The 13,673-nt window shown below is 48.9% G+C and overlaps 1 protein-coding gene across 1 annotated transcript in view; it reads left to right on the plus strand.

The window, feature by feature from the left end:
- Positions 1-583: 583 nt before the first annotated feature.
- The window catches only part of SLC22A4 (solute carrier family 22 member 4), a 50,422-nt gene continuing 37,332 nt past the window's right edge, over positions 584-13,673 (plus strand). The window contains exon 1 of the mRNA XM_004042466.5: positions 584-1,911. Within this exon, the coding sequence (XP_004042514.2) occupies positions 1,519-1,911 (393 nt within the window). The 5' untranslated portion in view covers positions 584-1,518. The remainder of the gene's footprint in view (positions 1,912-13,673) is intronic.

Below are 13,673 nucleotides of genomic sequence, written 5' to 3' on the forward strand. Positions count from 1 at the left end.
AGAGGAGGGGTCAGACTGGAAGCTACACAAAAAGAGGCAGAAATGTCCCTCCGCCTCTTAATCGGAGCCTGGGGAAACAAACACACTCGTGCAAAATCTCCAAAGAGGTGAGCTCTTCACCCTGTCAATTTTATCTGCCTCGTGAACCCCAGGGCTCAGGCTCCAGGCCCGGGCTAGCTCACACAACAGCAGAGGGGCCTTAGGTCTGGGCACTGAGCCAAAAAAAGGGAGGCTGTGGTCCCTTCTTTGGTTACCCTGCCGGGTCTGAGCGCCAAATCGGATCTCCTACTTCTCTCTCCCTCCCTCCCTCTGTTCCTGGACTGGGGGCAGGCCCTTCTGCTAACAGAAAGCCTTCCAGTCGGAGAAAGCTCTGGCAGCCTGCCGCGATAAAGGGCCCTGGGGGCGTGAGGAGAGCAAGGGGCTCAAAATCAGAACCCAGCGTGACGACAGTGCCTCCATGACTATGCTCCCGCAATGCGCAGGCTCCATGTCCTGGCGCCCGCCCGCCCATGGACCCGGCGGGGGCTTCCAGGCTGGGCTCAGCCATTACGCCGGCGTGCGGGGGAGCAAACTCGCCTCCCGGGCACTCGGTTGTCTCCTGCCCCCGCCCCTCCCTCCTTTCCGGGCTCATCTCTGACGTAGTGTGATCTTGCTCATCCCTTCCAGGCTGTGGGCCTGTTTTCCCTGTGCACGATGAGGGTCCTGGCTGTCCTGAGGACGCTGTCCGGGCGCCGCCAGGGGTGACCGAATTTAGCTCTGCTAGGACTGGTGGGAAATGAGCTCCCTGTCGGCGTGTGCCAGCCGCCTGCGCGAGGCGCCACAGGAGAGGGCGCGCTTCTGTCGCTCTGCCGCCCCCAGAAGTTTCCCGGGAACCGACTCCACTGACTCGCCCCTCCGCGCCCCACGCGTGGCAGCCTAAGCTCAGCCTCCAGATTGGAGGAGACCGCGGAGGGAACCCTGCTGGGGTCTGGGCCCAGGGCGACGCGGCCCGAGCAGATCGAGGGCCGACCCCTCCAAGACCTTGCTCTCTGGCCTCGGCTCCTCCCTTGCGCCCGCCCTCCCACGTGGGGCCCAGGTCTGGGAATCAGCGCTCGGGGGTGGCTGGGGACAACCGAGAACGAGCTTCTTCCCCGGCACGCGGGCGGAATGGCTGAGCCCAGCCTGGAAGCCCCGGTCAGGTCCTTGGGGGCGGGCGGGCTCGCGAAGCACAGGGCGGAGACAGCCGGGAGCCCAGCCTCCCGGGCTGGGCCGCCCTCCCCTTCCCCGCGCCGGGCCGGGGATGGGGGTGTGGTCCCAAGTGCACAGTGGCATCAAGCTCAGCGCGAGCTCCCGGGAACGCTCCAACGCCTTCAGCCTGTTTCCCAGGACCGGTCCCCGGCTTCGCGCCCCAATTTCCAACAGCCTGCCTGTCCCCCGGGAACGTTCTAACATCCTTGGGGAGCGCCCCATCTACAAGACACTGTCCTGAGAACGCTGTCATCACCCGTAGTTGCAAGTTTCGGAGCGGCAGTGGGAAGCATGCGGGACTACGACGAGGTGATCGCCTTCCTGGGCGAGTGGGGGCCCTTCCAGCGCCTCATCTTCTTCCTGCTCAGCGCCAGCATCATCCCTAATGGCTTCAATGGTATGTCAGTCGTGTTCCTGGCGGGGACCCCGGAGCACCGCTGTCGAGTGCCGGACGCCGCGAACCTGAGCAGCGCCTGGCGCAACAGCAGTGTCCCGCTGCGGCTGCGGGACGGCCGCGAGGTGCCCCACAGCTGCCGCCGCTACCGGCTCGCCACCATCGCCAACTTCTCGGCGCTCGGGCTGGAGCCGGGGCGCGACGTGGACCTGGGGCAGCTGGAGCAGGAGAGCTGCCTGGATGGCTGGGAGTTCAGCCAGGACGTCTACCTGTCCACCGTCGTGACCGAGGTGGGTGCCAGGCCGAGACCGTTGACCCGGGAGTGCCTGACCCTCCCTCTGCGTCAGCCCCCCTTGAGACTCCCTGCGCAGTGCCCGGGTCAGCGCCCCCCTCCCCCTCAAACCTGCTGTTCATACTTCCAGCAGCGGGTGTGCACCCCAAGAAAGAATAGGACTCACGCGAGGCGCATTCCTGGGTCGTTTCTGTCCAATAAGGAGGTGATGGAGAAAGGAGTTTGTCACCAACTGTCTTTTCATTTCCGATTTTCACAACAAATGAAGTTTCCTAAGAACCTAGATGTTGCGTTGGGGGATGCGCAGCCCCAGGCTACCCAGACGCACTGCCTGAGTCACCTTCCTGCCAGGCATGGGAGGAGGGGTGTGAGGGACCTTGTTACTGGGCAGGGCGGGGCCAAATCTTGTCTGTTCCCTGGCCACAGACTTCTGGAGGCATCAGGAGGTGTACTGCTGTACCATATACTTGTGAGGTTTGGGGTCCTTTCCTGAGGCCCCAGTTTCTCTAAGACAGCAGATGGCCTCCTGAGGCTCATTGGGTGCAAGGAAGCACAGAAGGCGAAACCCCAGCTGGAAGCCCTGGCCCTCAGGGACCTCTCTGAGCACAGGGTGAGTTGGCAGGCAGGGGCTGTAGCCCCTCAGCACCCTGCGTGGTTAGTGGCAGGTTTTCTAAGTTCCAGGAATGAGGATGCACACACACTTCTCCCGCTTTTGCTGCTTCACATCTGGTAAGGACCTGGGTCAGGATACACCTTTCTTCTGGGGAGAGCATCCTCATGGAGCCGTTGCCTGCTATTGGTCAGGCAGGTAGGGTTTCCCTGCTGCTAGTCCCTCCTCTGCCTCATGCTCCTCCCAAGAAAAACCTGAGTGGCCTCTGCTAGTCCCTTATCCCTTTCCCTCAGCACCGTATAGCGGTCATCAGACATTGTGTCTGGCCTTGTGCTGAGCACTAAGGTGTGGACATCTGGGGTGTGGAGCCTACTCTCAGATGCCCATGGGGCACACTGGCTGTGTTACTGAGAAGGCTAACATTAACCCTGGTTAGCAATAGGGTTCTGGAACCCAAATTCAAGTCCTGCCTTGCTTGCTATGTGACCTGGGATAAATAAATCACCCTCTCTGTGGGACAATAGGTGGAGGAAATACTCCAAGAAGGGGTGATATGATTTTAGCTGATTCTGAAAATGTGAGCAAGACCTGTCTAGGCAAGAGTATGGGAAATTCAGGTAATGGAATTCTCATATATCGGAGTGGCTGGAACTCAAGGGATGACAGATATGACAAATGAGACTAGAAATGGCCACAAGGGCTAGTTCATAGTGGCCTTCTATGTATACTGAGGAGCTGACTTTATTCGGAGGACAGTGAGAAAATAGTAAGCATTCTAAGGCCAGGTTCGTGCTTTTGGAAAGAGCTCACTCTAGCTGCTATGATAAACAAGAAGACCAGTGAGGAAGTTTTGAAACTCTCCTCTGCAAGAGAATGGTGGCCAGCCAGGCGTGGTGGTTGTCGAATCTGTGGCACCCGTGGGAAGTGGGCTCAGCCCAGGGACTGCCTTTGGATCCCCCAGCATTGGCACCATACCTACCCTGGGCCCTAAGGTGGCCATGCTTCTCTGGCTTTGCTTCCCTAGCAGGGGCTCTAGTGCTTGCCCACTCCCTGCCCACAGCATAGCCTGGGAGCAGCTGAGACTGGGGGCCAGCTCATCCCGCGTCGATTCCTGGAAGTGTTATCAGTGCCTGTTATGGAGGCTGGACCCATGAGTGGCAGCCTTCCCTGGCAGCTGGGCTGACCTGTCTGCTTTTCCATTGCTCACTGGTTTTGTTCACTGTAGGGCGTGAGGGGTGAGTAGCTGCTGGCCTCCAAGTCCATAGCTACTCATGTTGTACGCTGTTCACAGGGACCTCTAAGGATGTACATCATCACACATTCACACACATGCACCAGGATTTGCTTTTTTTGGCAGCTTTTCCCTTCCTGGCTTCCTTTTTGAGTGGTGGAAGTAAAATAAAAAGCAACTAGGGGCTGGGCACAGTGGCTCACGCCTGTAATCCCAGTACTTTGAGAGGCTGAGGCGGGCAGATTACTTGAGGTCAGGAGTTTGAGACCAGCCTGGCCAACATGGTGAAACCCTGTCTCTACTAAAAATACAAAAATTAGCTGGGAGTGGTGGTGCACCCCTGTAGTCCCAGCTACTCGGGAGGCTAAGGCAGGAGAATCACTTCAACCTGGGAGGCGGAGGTTGCAGTGAGCTGAGATTGCACCACAGCATTCCAGCCTGGGTGACAGAGCCAGACTCTGTCTCAAAACAAACAAACAAACAACAACAACAAAAAACTGGGCTCTGGTGGTTGGGAGGAGGAGGGAAGGAAGCAAGTACCAGGGTGAGCAGGATGGATGGATGGCTCTCCCCAGAGGGGTGGCGGCACACAGAGTTCTGGAGTCAGACTCAGTAGAGGGCCAGTTTTGACTCCACTGCCAACCACCTGGCTGACTCCAGGCAGTTACATCACTGATGAAAGCCTCAGTTTCCTTGTCTATAAATCAGGGGTACAAGTGATGAAAAGAGGCTCAACATCACTAATCACTAGGGAAATGCAAATGAAAACCATAAGGAGGTACCACTTTGTACCCTTAAAAATAGCTACTACAAAAAAAAAAAAACACCCAGAAATCCACTTTGGGAGGCTGAGGCAGGAGGATTGCTAGGGGGCAGGAGTTCAAGACAGCACTGGGCAACATAGTAAGACCCCATCTCTACAAAAAAAATAAATAAAAAATTAGCCAGGCATGAGGGTATGTGACTGTAGTTCCAGCTTCTCAGGAGGCTGGGGCAGGAGGATCACTTGAGCCCACGAGTTTGAGGTTGCAGTGAGCTATGACCATATCTCTGCACTCCAGCCTGGGTGACAGGGCAAGACCCCACCTCTAAAAAAGTGTTGTTGTTGTTTTTAAACACAGAAAATAACAAGTGTTAGTGAGGATGTAGAGAAATTGAAACCCTTGTTCATTCCTAGTGGGAGCGTAAAATGGTGCAGCCACTATGGAAAATAATGTGGTGGTCCCTAAAAAAATTAAAAATAGAATCACCATATGATCCAGCAATACTAATTCTGGATATATGTCCAAAATAATTGAAACAGGGTTTCAAAGAGATATTTGTACACCATGTCTATGGTAGCATTATTCACAATAGTCAAAAGGTGAAAGCAACCCAAGTGTCCTTCCACAGACAAATGGATAAACATAATGTGGTATATGCGTACAATGGACGATTATTCAGCTTTAAAAAGGAAGGAAATTCTGACACATGCTACAATGTGGATGAACCTTGAGGAGACTACGCTTAGTGAAATAAGCCAGTCACAAGACAAATTATTGTCTGATTTCACTACAGGAGTAGTCACATTCACAGAAGCAGAAAGTAAATGGTGGTTGCCAGGGACTGGAAGAAGGAAGGAGTAGGGAGTCGTTGTTTCATGGGTATAGAGTTTCAGTTTTGTAAGATGAAAGTAGTGTTGGAGATTGATTGCACAACAGTGTGAATGCTTCTGAACTGTACACTTAAAAATGGCTAAGATGGTAAACTGTATATTATGTGTACTTTATCTCAGTTTTCAAAATGGGGATAATAAGAGAAGCCACCTTATCTGAGTTGTTGGGAGGACTCAGTGAGATAATGCCCCATGCCCCATCCGGTGGTGGCCAGCACAGAGTGTGGCACCAGCAAAGAGTGTGGCACCAGCAAATGGGCTTCCTAGGTGAGTGGTGAGGAGTGGTAAAGGCAGGACCTCAGCACCTTCTTTGCCTTCTCCACTGGCTGGGCACAGTGGGCATGGTGGGAGCTGTTCTAAAGTCCAGGTTGTGGCCTGTGTAATAGGTGATGGGACTTGCTGGAGGCTGAGCCCCTCTCCCCACAGTGGCAGTTCCAAGGCTCAGAGAATAGAACACAAGTCCAAACCCATACTGACTTGGCCAGTGCCAGTGGACAGGGCCAAGCCCAGGGCCCCTGAGAAGGTTCTCTGCATCCCAATTGGCACAACACAGGTAGTGGGACTGTCCTCAGATTGTGTCTTTGCCTTATACTGCCATGCCAGGATCTCCCAATGGGCATATCTTTGGGGACAGACAAGTCTGCCTGAACTGCCCCCCAACACCTCTTCACAGGAGGACAGGGTTAGCCAGGAACCAAGGATGACATGCTGTGCTATAGAAATGCCTTTCATAGTATGCCAGGAGGTAGCAATAAGGTGTCTGAGTTGGGGTTTGCATGAGTGCATTCGTCTGTGTGTGTACATGTGTATAAGGTAGTTTCCTTCTTCAGGGGTTGATTGTGAGGTCCAAGTTTTTCAACCTGTGCAGTTACTAAGAGTCAAATTATTTTTTGTTTTTTTTTTTTTTTGAGATGGAGTTTCTTTCTTCGTTCTTGTTGCCCAGGGTGGAGGAGTGCAATGGTGCCATCTCGGCTCACTGCAACCCCTGCCTCCCTGGTTCAAGCGATTCTCCTGCCTCAGCCTCCCAAGTAGCTGGGATTACAGGGGCCTGCTACCATGCCCGGCTAGTTTTTTGTTTGTTTGTTTGTTTGTTTTTTGTATTTTTAGTAGAGACAGGGTTTCACCATGTTGGCCAGGCTGGTCTCGAACTCCTGACCTAAGGTGATCCACCTGCCTCGGCCTCCCAAAGTGTTGGGATTACAGGCATGAGCCACCGCGCCTGGCCATTATTTTTTAACTTTATTTTGAAATAACTTTTGATTTAGAGAGAAGTTTGAAAATAGTACAGAGATTTCACATATACCCTTCATCTAGCTTTCTCTGATGTTAACAATTTAAATACACGTTATGCATTTATCCAAACCAGGAAATTAACATTGGTTACAATAGTAATAACTGAACTACAGACTTTGTTTGGATTTCACCAGTTTTTCTACTACTGCCCTTTTTCTATCGTAGGATCCCATCCAAAATCCCATGTTGTATTTAGTTGTCATGTCTCAGTCTCCAATCTGTGATTGTTCCTTAGTCTTTCCTTATCTTTCATGATCTTGACATTTTTATGAGTATTTTGATGAATGCTCCTCAGTTTGGCTTGGCATGATTTTTCTCACAATTAGATTGCGTTATGCACTTTTTGGTAATGATACCTTAGAAGTGATGCATTCTCTGGGCATCATACCAGTGGGTACATGATGCTGATGTGTCTTATTACTGGTGATGTTAACCTTGATCATTTGTCAAGTTGGTGTCTGTGGAATTTCTCTGCTGTAAAGGTACTATTTTTTCCTCTGTCACTAATAAATATCTTAAGGGAGGTTCTTCAAGATTATACAAAATCCTGTGTCTCCTCAAATTTTTATTCACTGATTTTAGCATTCATCGCTAGGTCTTGACTGAAACAATTATTACTGCAGTTTGCCTAGTGATGATTTTGCATTTTCTGATTCCTACAACATTTATTAATTGGAATTCTTCTGAGAAGAAGAGCTTCCCCTCCACATCTATTTATTAATGTATGCAATTGTTAACTTATATCAGTACAGGTTCATACATACTTATTTTATTTCATCAGTTATAAACTAATGCTATCCCTCTTTATTTTGTTGCTCCAGTTATTCTAGCTCAAACCAAGTTATTTTTCACTTTAAGGATAGAGAATGTAGATATCCAGGGTAAGGGCCTTTATCTGTCTCTGCAGTCAGGGCTAGAGGAGTCTGTGTTTACCCCTGCGGGAGGAGTGCCAGTCACAGCTCGTTGCTAAGTTTTCCATCAGGCAGCAGTTGAGCAGGAACGCAAGCAGGGACTGGTGGGACCTGGGTTGGGACTGAAGCTTCTGTTGGGGAAGGAAGTGCCCCAAGCAACCCAGAGTGTCTGATGCTGGGGTCCTCATCCTTGAGACCTACTGCAGGGGTCAGATCTCAGTCTCCATGGGCATGGCCCTTCATATATAGCCCTCAGGGCCAAGACCTCAGAGAGAAGAGGCCCTGTGTGTGAGGAAACCCAGCAGCCTCCTGCCCTGAGGCTAAAGGAGCAGGAAGGGCAACAAATGCCCTGCTCTGGAGAGGGCCTAAGTTCATCTGCAGGGCCACAGGGCAAGCAGCAGAGGCAATCCTGGCTCGTGGCCAGAGGCTAAGCATGGGCTGGCCTTTGCCTCAAGCATGTCCTCTTCTCCCATGGAGCATCATTAGGGTCTTGACCTTCCCATCAGTCCATGGGCTGGGAAAACTGAGGCAGTCACCTCTAAGCTAGATACCACTTCTGCCAGGTCTTGTGCTCCAGAGGCCCTGGAGGAACCTTGTGTGTTAAGGACCAGCCTTCTTTGCAGGCCACCAGTGATCTAAGACAGGGCTGCTGCCACACCGTAGATCCTCCTGTCCTCTTCTGCAGCTGGGCTGCCTCCTCTAGGAACCCTAGTGGAGCTGCTGGTAGCCCACTGGTAGTGGAGTTGATGGAGCCTCCAGCAAAGGGCCTGGACCTCTGGTGGCACTAGCCTTGTGCTTTCCTGGGAACTGGGGTCAGGGCCTGAACAGCAGTAGGACTTACTGATTCCCCACCCATAACCCAGAGGCGAGCCAGGTTATGTGGCGAAGGATAGGGCCTCTTCCCCTGCTAACAGGGAACTTCTGGGAGGCATTGAGAGCAGCAAGCAAGGGAATAATGAAACAGACTAACCCTCAAGTGCGGCTGCCACTATGTGGGACTTCACATAGCGGCTCTCAAGGATGCACCTCCCCTGGGGTCTGGGTAGGCCCCGACAAAAGGGGAAAACCTTCCGTGATAGGCAGGTTTGTGGAGTTTCTTTCTATCAGGCCTGCAGGCTGCCCTGGGACATTGCTCACGGGTGTGGAGACTGTCAAGATAGCCTGAATATTAACCAAGTTGATCATCCAAGTCCATACTCAGACCTGCCCTCTGGCAGATTCCAAAGGGGATAAGGTGTGGGGGCCTCTGGCTCCAGCCAGCCCGGCGAGACTTCTATTTCCAGTCAATGCTTCAGAAAGTAGATCTTGCCAGAGAGCACATAGAGGAGACTCAGGGGCTTCCCCTTGCTCTGGCCTGAATGTGCTTCCCTGTTTGTTTATCAGCTGCCTCACCCCAAACTGTTTGCCTCTCTGCTGTGTTCCTCTGACAACAGCCACCAGGATCTCAGAATATGCTTTTGTTCAGAGGCTGCTTCACCTGCACCTCCTGCCAAGTTTCTGGATAAACAGACTTTGTCCATCCCTCTTGGTGGGCAGCAGAACTCTCAGACAGAGTCCAAGGTGGCATTTTGACAAAAACAAGGCTTTGACAGGACTGGTCAGGGGGAGCTGCAGGTACCTTGGGCCTCTAGAAGGACTGTAATTCCTCCCCTATGGCAGGCTGCATTCAATTTAGGTGTAAGGCTAATACAGGTGTGCCTTGTTTTCTAAAGCTGTGTTGTGGTTTTATGCATGTCTCTGGAGTCCCAAAGAAAGGCAAGGATCCCCATTTGGAATGAAGAAGGTGTGGAGAGAATGGACATTCTGGGGAAAGGCTGGAATGACCCACATGCTCTAGCAAGAAGCACAGACAGTCCAAGGCTGGTGGCTCCTGCTCAGCATTTGCAAGACTGGAGGGCAGGTTCAGGTGGCAACTTCCAGAGCTTCCCCTCAGTGCTTGGTGACTGGCACAGACACGATGCCATTTGCTCATGTTCCCCTAATACAGACTGGTAGAGCTGTGGTGGATCCATTGTCAGGATGTAAGGGGCACAGCCAGGTCCCTGAGTGACCCTTCTCCTTCCCACAGCCCCTCCACTCCCATCCCTATCTTCCCACTCACACTCACTGGTTATTCTGCTTTGGTTTAGCCTCCAATGATCACAGAACTCGTCAGTGAGGCTTTTCCATCTGTGGTAGCTTTCCTAATATAAAGAAAGAAAGATACTGAGAACATTTTAAGGTTTAGCAGCCTTCTGGCTTAGTTGTTTGTAAATGAAAATATGAGTAGAAGAATTAAACAGCCAAAAAGATAACCCACAAAATGGGAGAAAATATTGACAAATCATATATCTGATAAAGGATTTGTATCTAGAATATAAAAATAACTCTTATAACTCAGCAATAAAAAGACAACCTGATTTAAAAATGGATAAAATCATTTGCCCCTTTTGGAGAATAGATGTTTTGCCAAAGAAATACAAATCAATTAGCACATGAAAAGATTCTGAGACTTCGAAGATAGCAGTGTGAGGAGCGGCAGCGCCATAGACCAGCTCCTCAGTGAAACAGCCATAACTGGTGAAAATACACACACACACACACACACACACACACACATTTAGAGTCTCTGGAAGTTGTCCTAAGGGCATATATTTATTCAAGAAAGTCGACTATATCTTGGCAAGAACAGTGGAAGTCTATGATATTTGAGTCATAACTCCTTCAGCCCTCCCTTTCCCCTTCCTCCCAGCACAAGAAAAATGGAAGTTCCACTCTAGGTGGGTATGGCCAAGAAAATACTGTTCTCTCCCATCAGCTTCCAAGGAAGGGCTACAGCAGCCCACCAAGAGGGACAACCAATGCCCATCCCCCACCCATCCCTGTATTCTCTTAGCTCCAAACCACAGAAGCTAAAATCCTCGTGAGTGCAACCAGGGGATCATAGGTTCCCATCCTCCACCCACCGCCTATTCATATAGTAGAGACTCTACTCCAGGTGCCACAAGTTGAGACTATTAGAGCCTTGATTGCCCTTATCCCAGCTCATTCATACGGCAGAGATTCCACACCAAGCTCCCACTTCCACTCAGTGTCTGACTCATAAAGTAGGGGTGTCATTCTGAGATAAATGGGCCACTTTCCCTGCCTACCTCTCTACAACAGGAGCTCAGATATTTTGCCCAGGGGGGAGAGATAATCCAAAAGAACAGAGTTCTAAAGCTGTCCCCACAGGAACGAACTTTATTTGAAATAGAGTGTGTGAAAGGACAGCCTAAGATTGCTCTCAAGAACAATGGAGAATTTAGTGGTAAGCAACTAAAAGGATTCTGGTAACTCCATTAGAGCAACAAATGAACCCATAATGCAGCTAGTTTACCAGGAAAAAACAGAAAACAAACAAACAAACAAAACAAGAAAGAGACAGCTAAGAGCAGCCCTTCTGGAGTCAAAACAAACCTTATAGATTTGCCTCAAAAACTACCACTGCAAAGAGGCTTTGACGTCAATTGGATTAGACTGTGGGACAATATATGCCCCCAGGGCATTATTGAAATGAATGAGGCAACTGGCTAGCAATTAGTGAGGCTAACAGCTGGGTGTGATACCAGCAGACACAGACAGCTTAATAGAAAGATCAGACTGACATGGTGGCTCATGCCTGTAATCCTAGCACTTTGGGAGGCCAAGGCGGGTGGATCACCTGAGGCCGGGAGTTTGAGACCAGCCTGGCTAATGTGGGGAAACCCCATCTCTACTAAAAATACAAAAATTAGCTGGGCATGGTGGCAGGTCCCTGTAATCCCAGCTACTCAGGAGGCCGAGGCAGGAGAATTGCTGGAACCCAGGAGGTGGAGGTTGCAGTGAGCCGAGATCATGCCACTGTACTCTAGCTTGGGCAACAGAGTGAGACTTCATCTCAGAAAAGAAGAAGAAGAAAGATCAGGGAAATGGGGGTGGAAGAATGTGACAGTACCTAATTTCTACAATATATTATCTAAAATGTCCAGTTTTTAACCAGAAATTACGAGATATGCAGAGAAACAGAAAAATATGACCTATACATGGGGGGAAAACGTGGGCAACAGTAACTGCCTGAGAGGGTCCACATGTCAGATTTTAACAGACTTTAAGGCATAAGGCAGCCGTTATAAATATGTTCAAAGAATGAAAGGAAGTCATGCTTTTAAAAGTATGATGACAATATTGCATCAAATAGAGAATAGCAATAAAGAGAGAAAAATTACATTTATATTTTTAAAAGCTGAGCCATACATGATGGCATGTGCCTATCGTCCCAGTTACTCAGGAGGCTGAGGTAGGAGGATTGCTTAAGCCCAGGAGTTCAACCCCAGCCTGGGCAACAGAAAGAGACCTTGTCTCTTAAACAAACAAAACAACTGAATAGAAATTCTGGAGTGAAAATATACAATAATTGAAATTTAAAAGTAACTCAAGGGCCTTAACAGAAGATTTGAACAGGCAAAAGAAAGAATCAGCAAACTTGAAGACAGAGGATTGGAAATTATGCAATCCAAAGAACAGAGAGGAAAAAGGGCATAAAGAAAATGTATAGAGTCTCAGAGAAATGGGGAACACCATTAAACATAGCCATATATGCATAATGGAAATACTAGGAGAGGAGAAAGAGAGAAAAGGGCAGAAAAAATGCTCAAAGAAATAATGACTGAAAACTTCCCAAATTTGGTGGAAAACATTAATCTACATATTTCAGGAGCTCAACAAACTCCAAATAGAATAATCACAAAGAGATCCACACCCTGATACATCATGGTAAAACTGCTTAAATAAAAAAAAGACAAAAACGAAGGGAAAATTTTGAAAGCAGCAAATATATGACTAGGTACATACAAGAGAACTCCAATAAGATCAACGTTTGACTTCTCATTAGAAACCATAAAGGACAGAAGGCGGTGGAGTGGCATATTCTAAGTGCTGAAGGAAAAAAGAAACTGTCAACCAAGAATCATGCATCCAACAAAACTGTCTTTCAAAACTGAGATAAAGAAATTCAAAAATACACAAAACTTGAGAGAATTGTTTCTAGCAGTGATGTCTTACAAGAAATATTAAAGGAGGCACTTCAGAAATAAATTTAACCAAAAATTTGCAAAATGTATACTTTAAAAACTATAAAATGTCATTGAAAGAAATTCCAGAAGCCCTTAAAAAGTAGAAAAGCTTCCCATGTTCTGTTCATGGAGCAGAAGACTTATTGTTAGTACGGCAGTGCTCTCCAAATTGATCAATAGATTCAATGCAAAAGATGTTCAACATTAGTTATTAGAGAAATGCAATCAAAACCACAATGAGATACCTCTTTACACCCACTACGATGACTAAAATTAAAGACACACAATAACAAGTACTGGTAGGAATGTGGAGAAATTGAAACCCTCATTCATTGCTGTTGGGATTGTAAAATGGTGTAGCCACTTTGGAAAGCAGATTAGGAGTTCTGCAAAAGGTTGAGTATATACTTACCATATGACCCAACAATTTCACTACTATGTATATACCCCAAAGAAATGAAAACATGTACACACAAAATGTTGTACATGAATGTTCACAGCAGCATTATTCATAGTAGCCAAAAAGTGGAAACAACCCAACTACTTACCAACTGATGAACAGATCATTGAAAATGTGGTAGACCCAAACCGTGAAATATATATATATATATAGTTGTTGTTGTTGTTGTTGAGATGGAGTCTCACTTTGTTGCCCAGGCTGGAGTGCAGTGGTGTGATCTCAGCTCACTGCAACCTCCACCTCCAGGCTCAAGCAACTCTCCTGCCTCAGTCTCCCAAGTAGCTGGGATTACAGGCATGTGCCACCGTGCCCAGCTAATTTTTGCATTTTTAGTAGAGACAGGGTTTCACCATGTTACCCAGGCTGGTCTTGAACTCCTGACCTCAGGTGACCCACCCGCCTCGGCCTCCCAAAGTGCTGGGATTACAGGTGTGACCCACCGCACCCAGCCCAAACCATGGAATATTATTAAACCATAAAAAGTAATGAAGTGCTGATACACTGCACAGTGACATGGATGGACTTAGAA

The sequence above is a fragment of the Gorilla gorilla genome, chromosome 4, assembly GCF_029281585.2.
Source record: "Gorilla gorilla gorilla isolate KB3781 chromosome 4, NHGRI_mGorGor1-v2.1_pri, whole genome shotgun sequence".
NCBI lineage: Eukaryota > Metazoa > Chordata > Mammalia > Primates > Hominidae > Gorilla > Gorilla gorilla.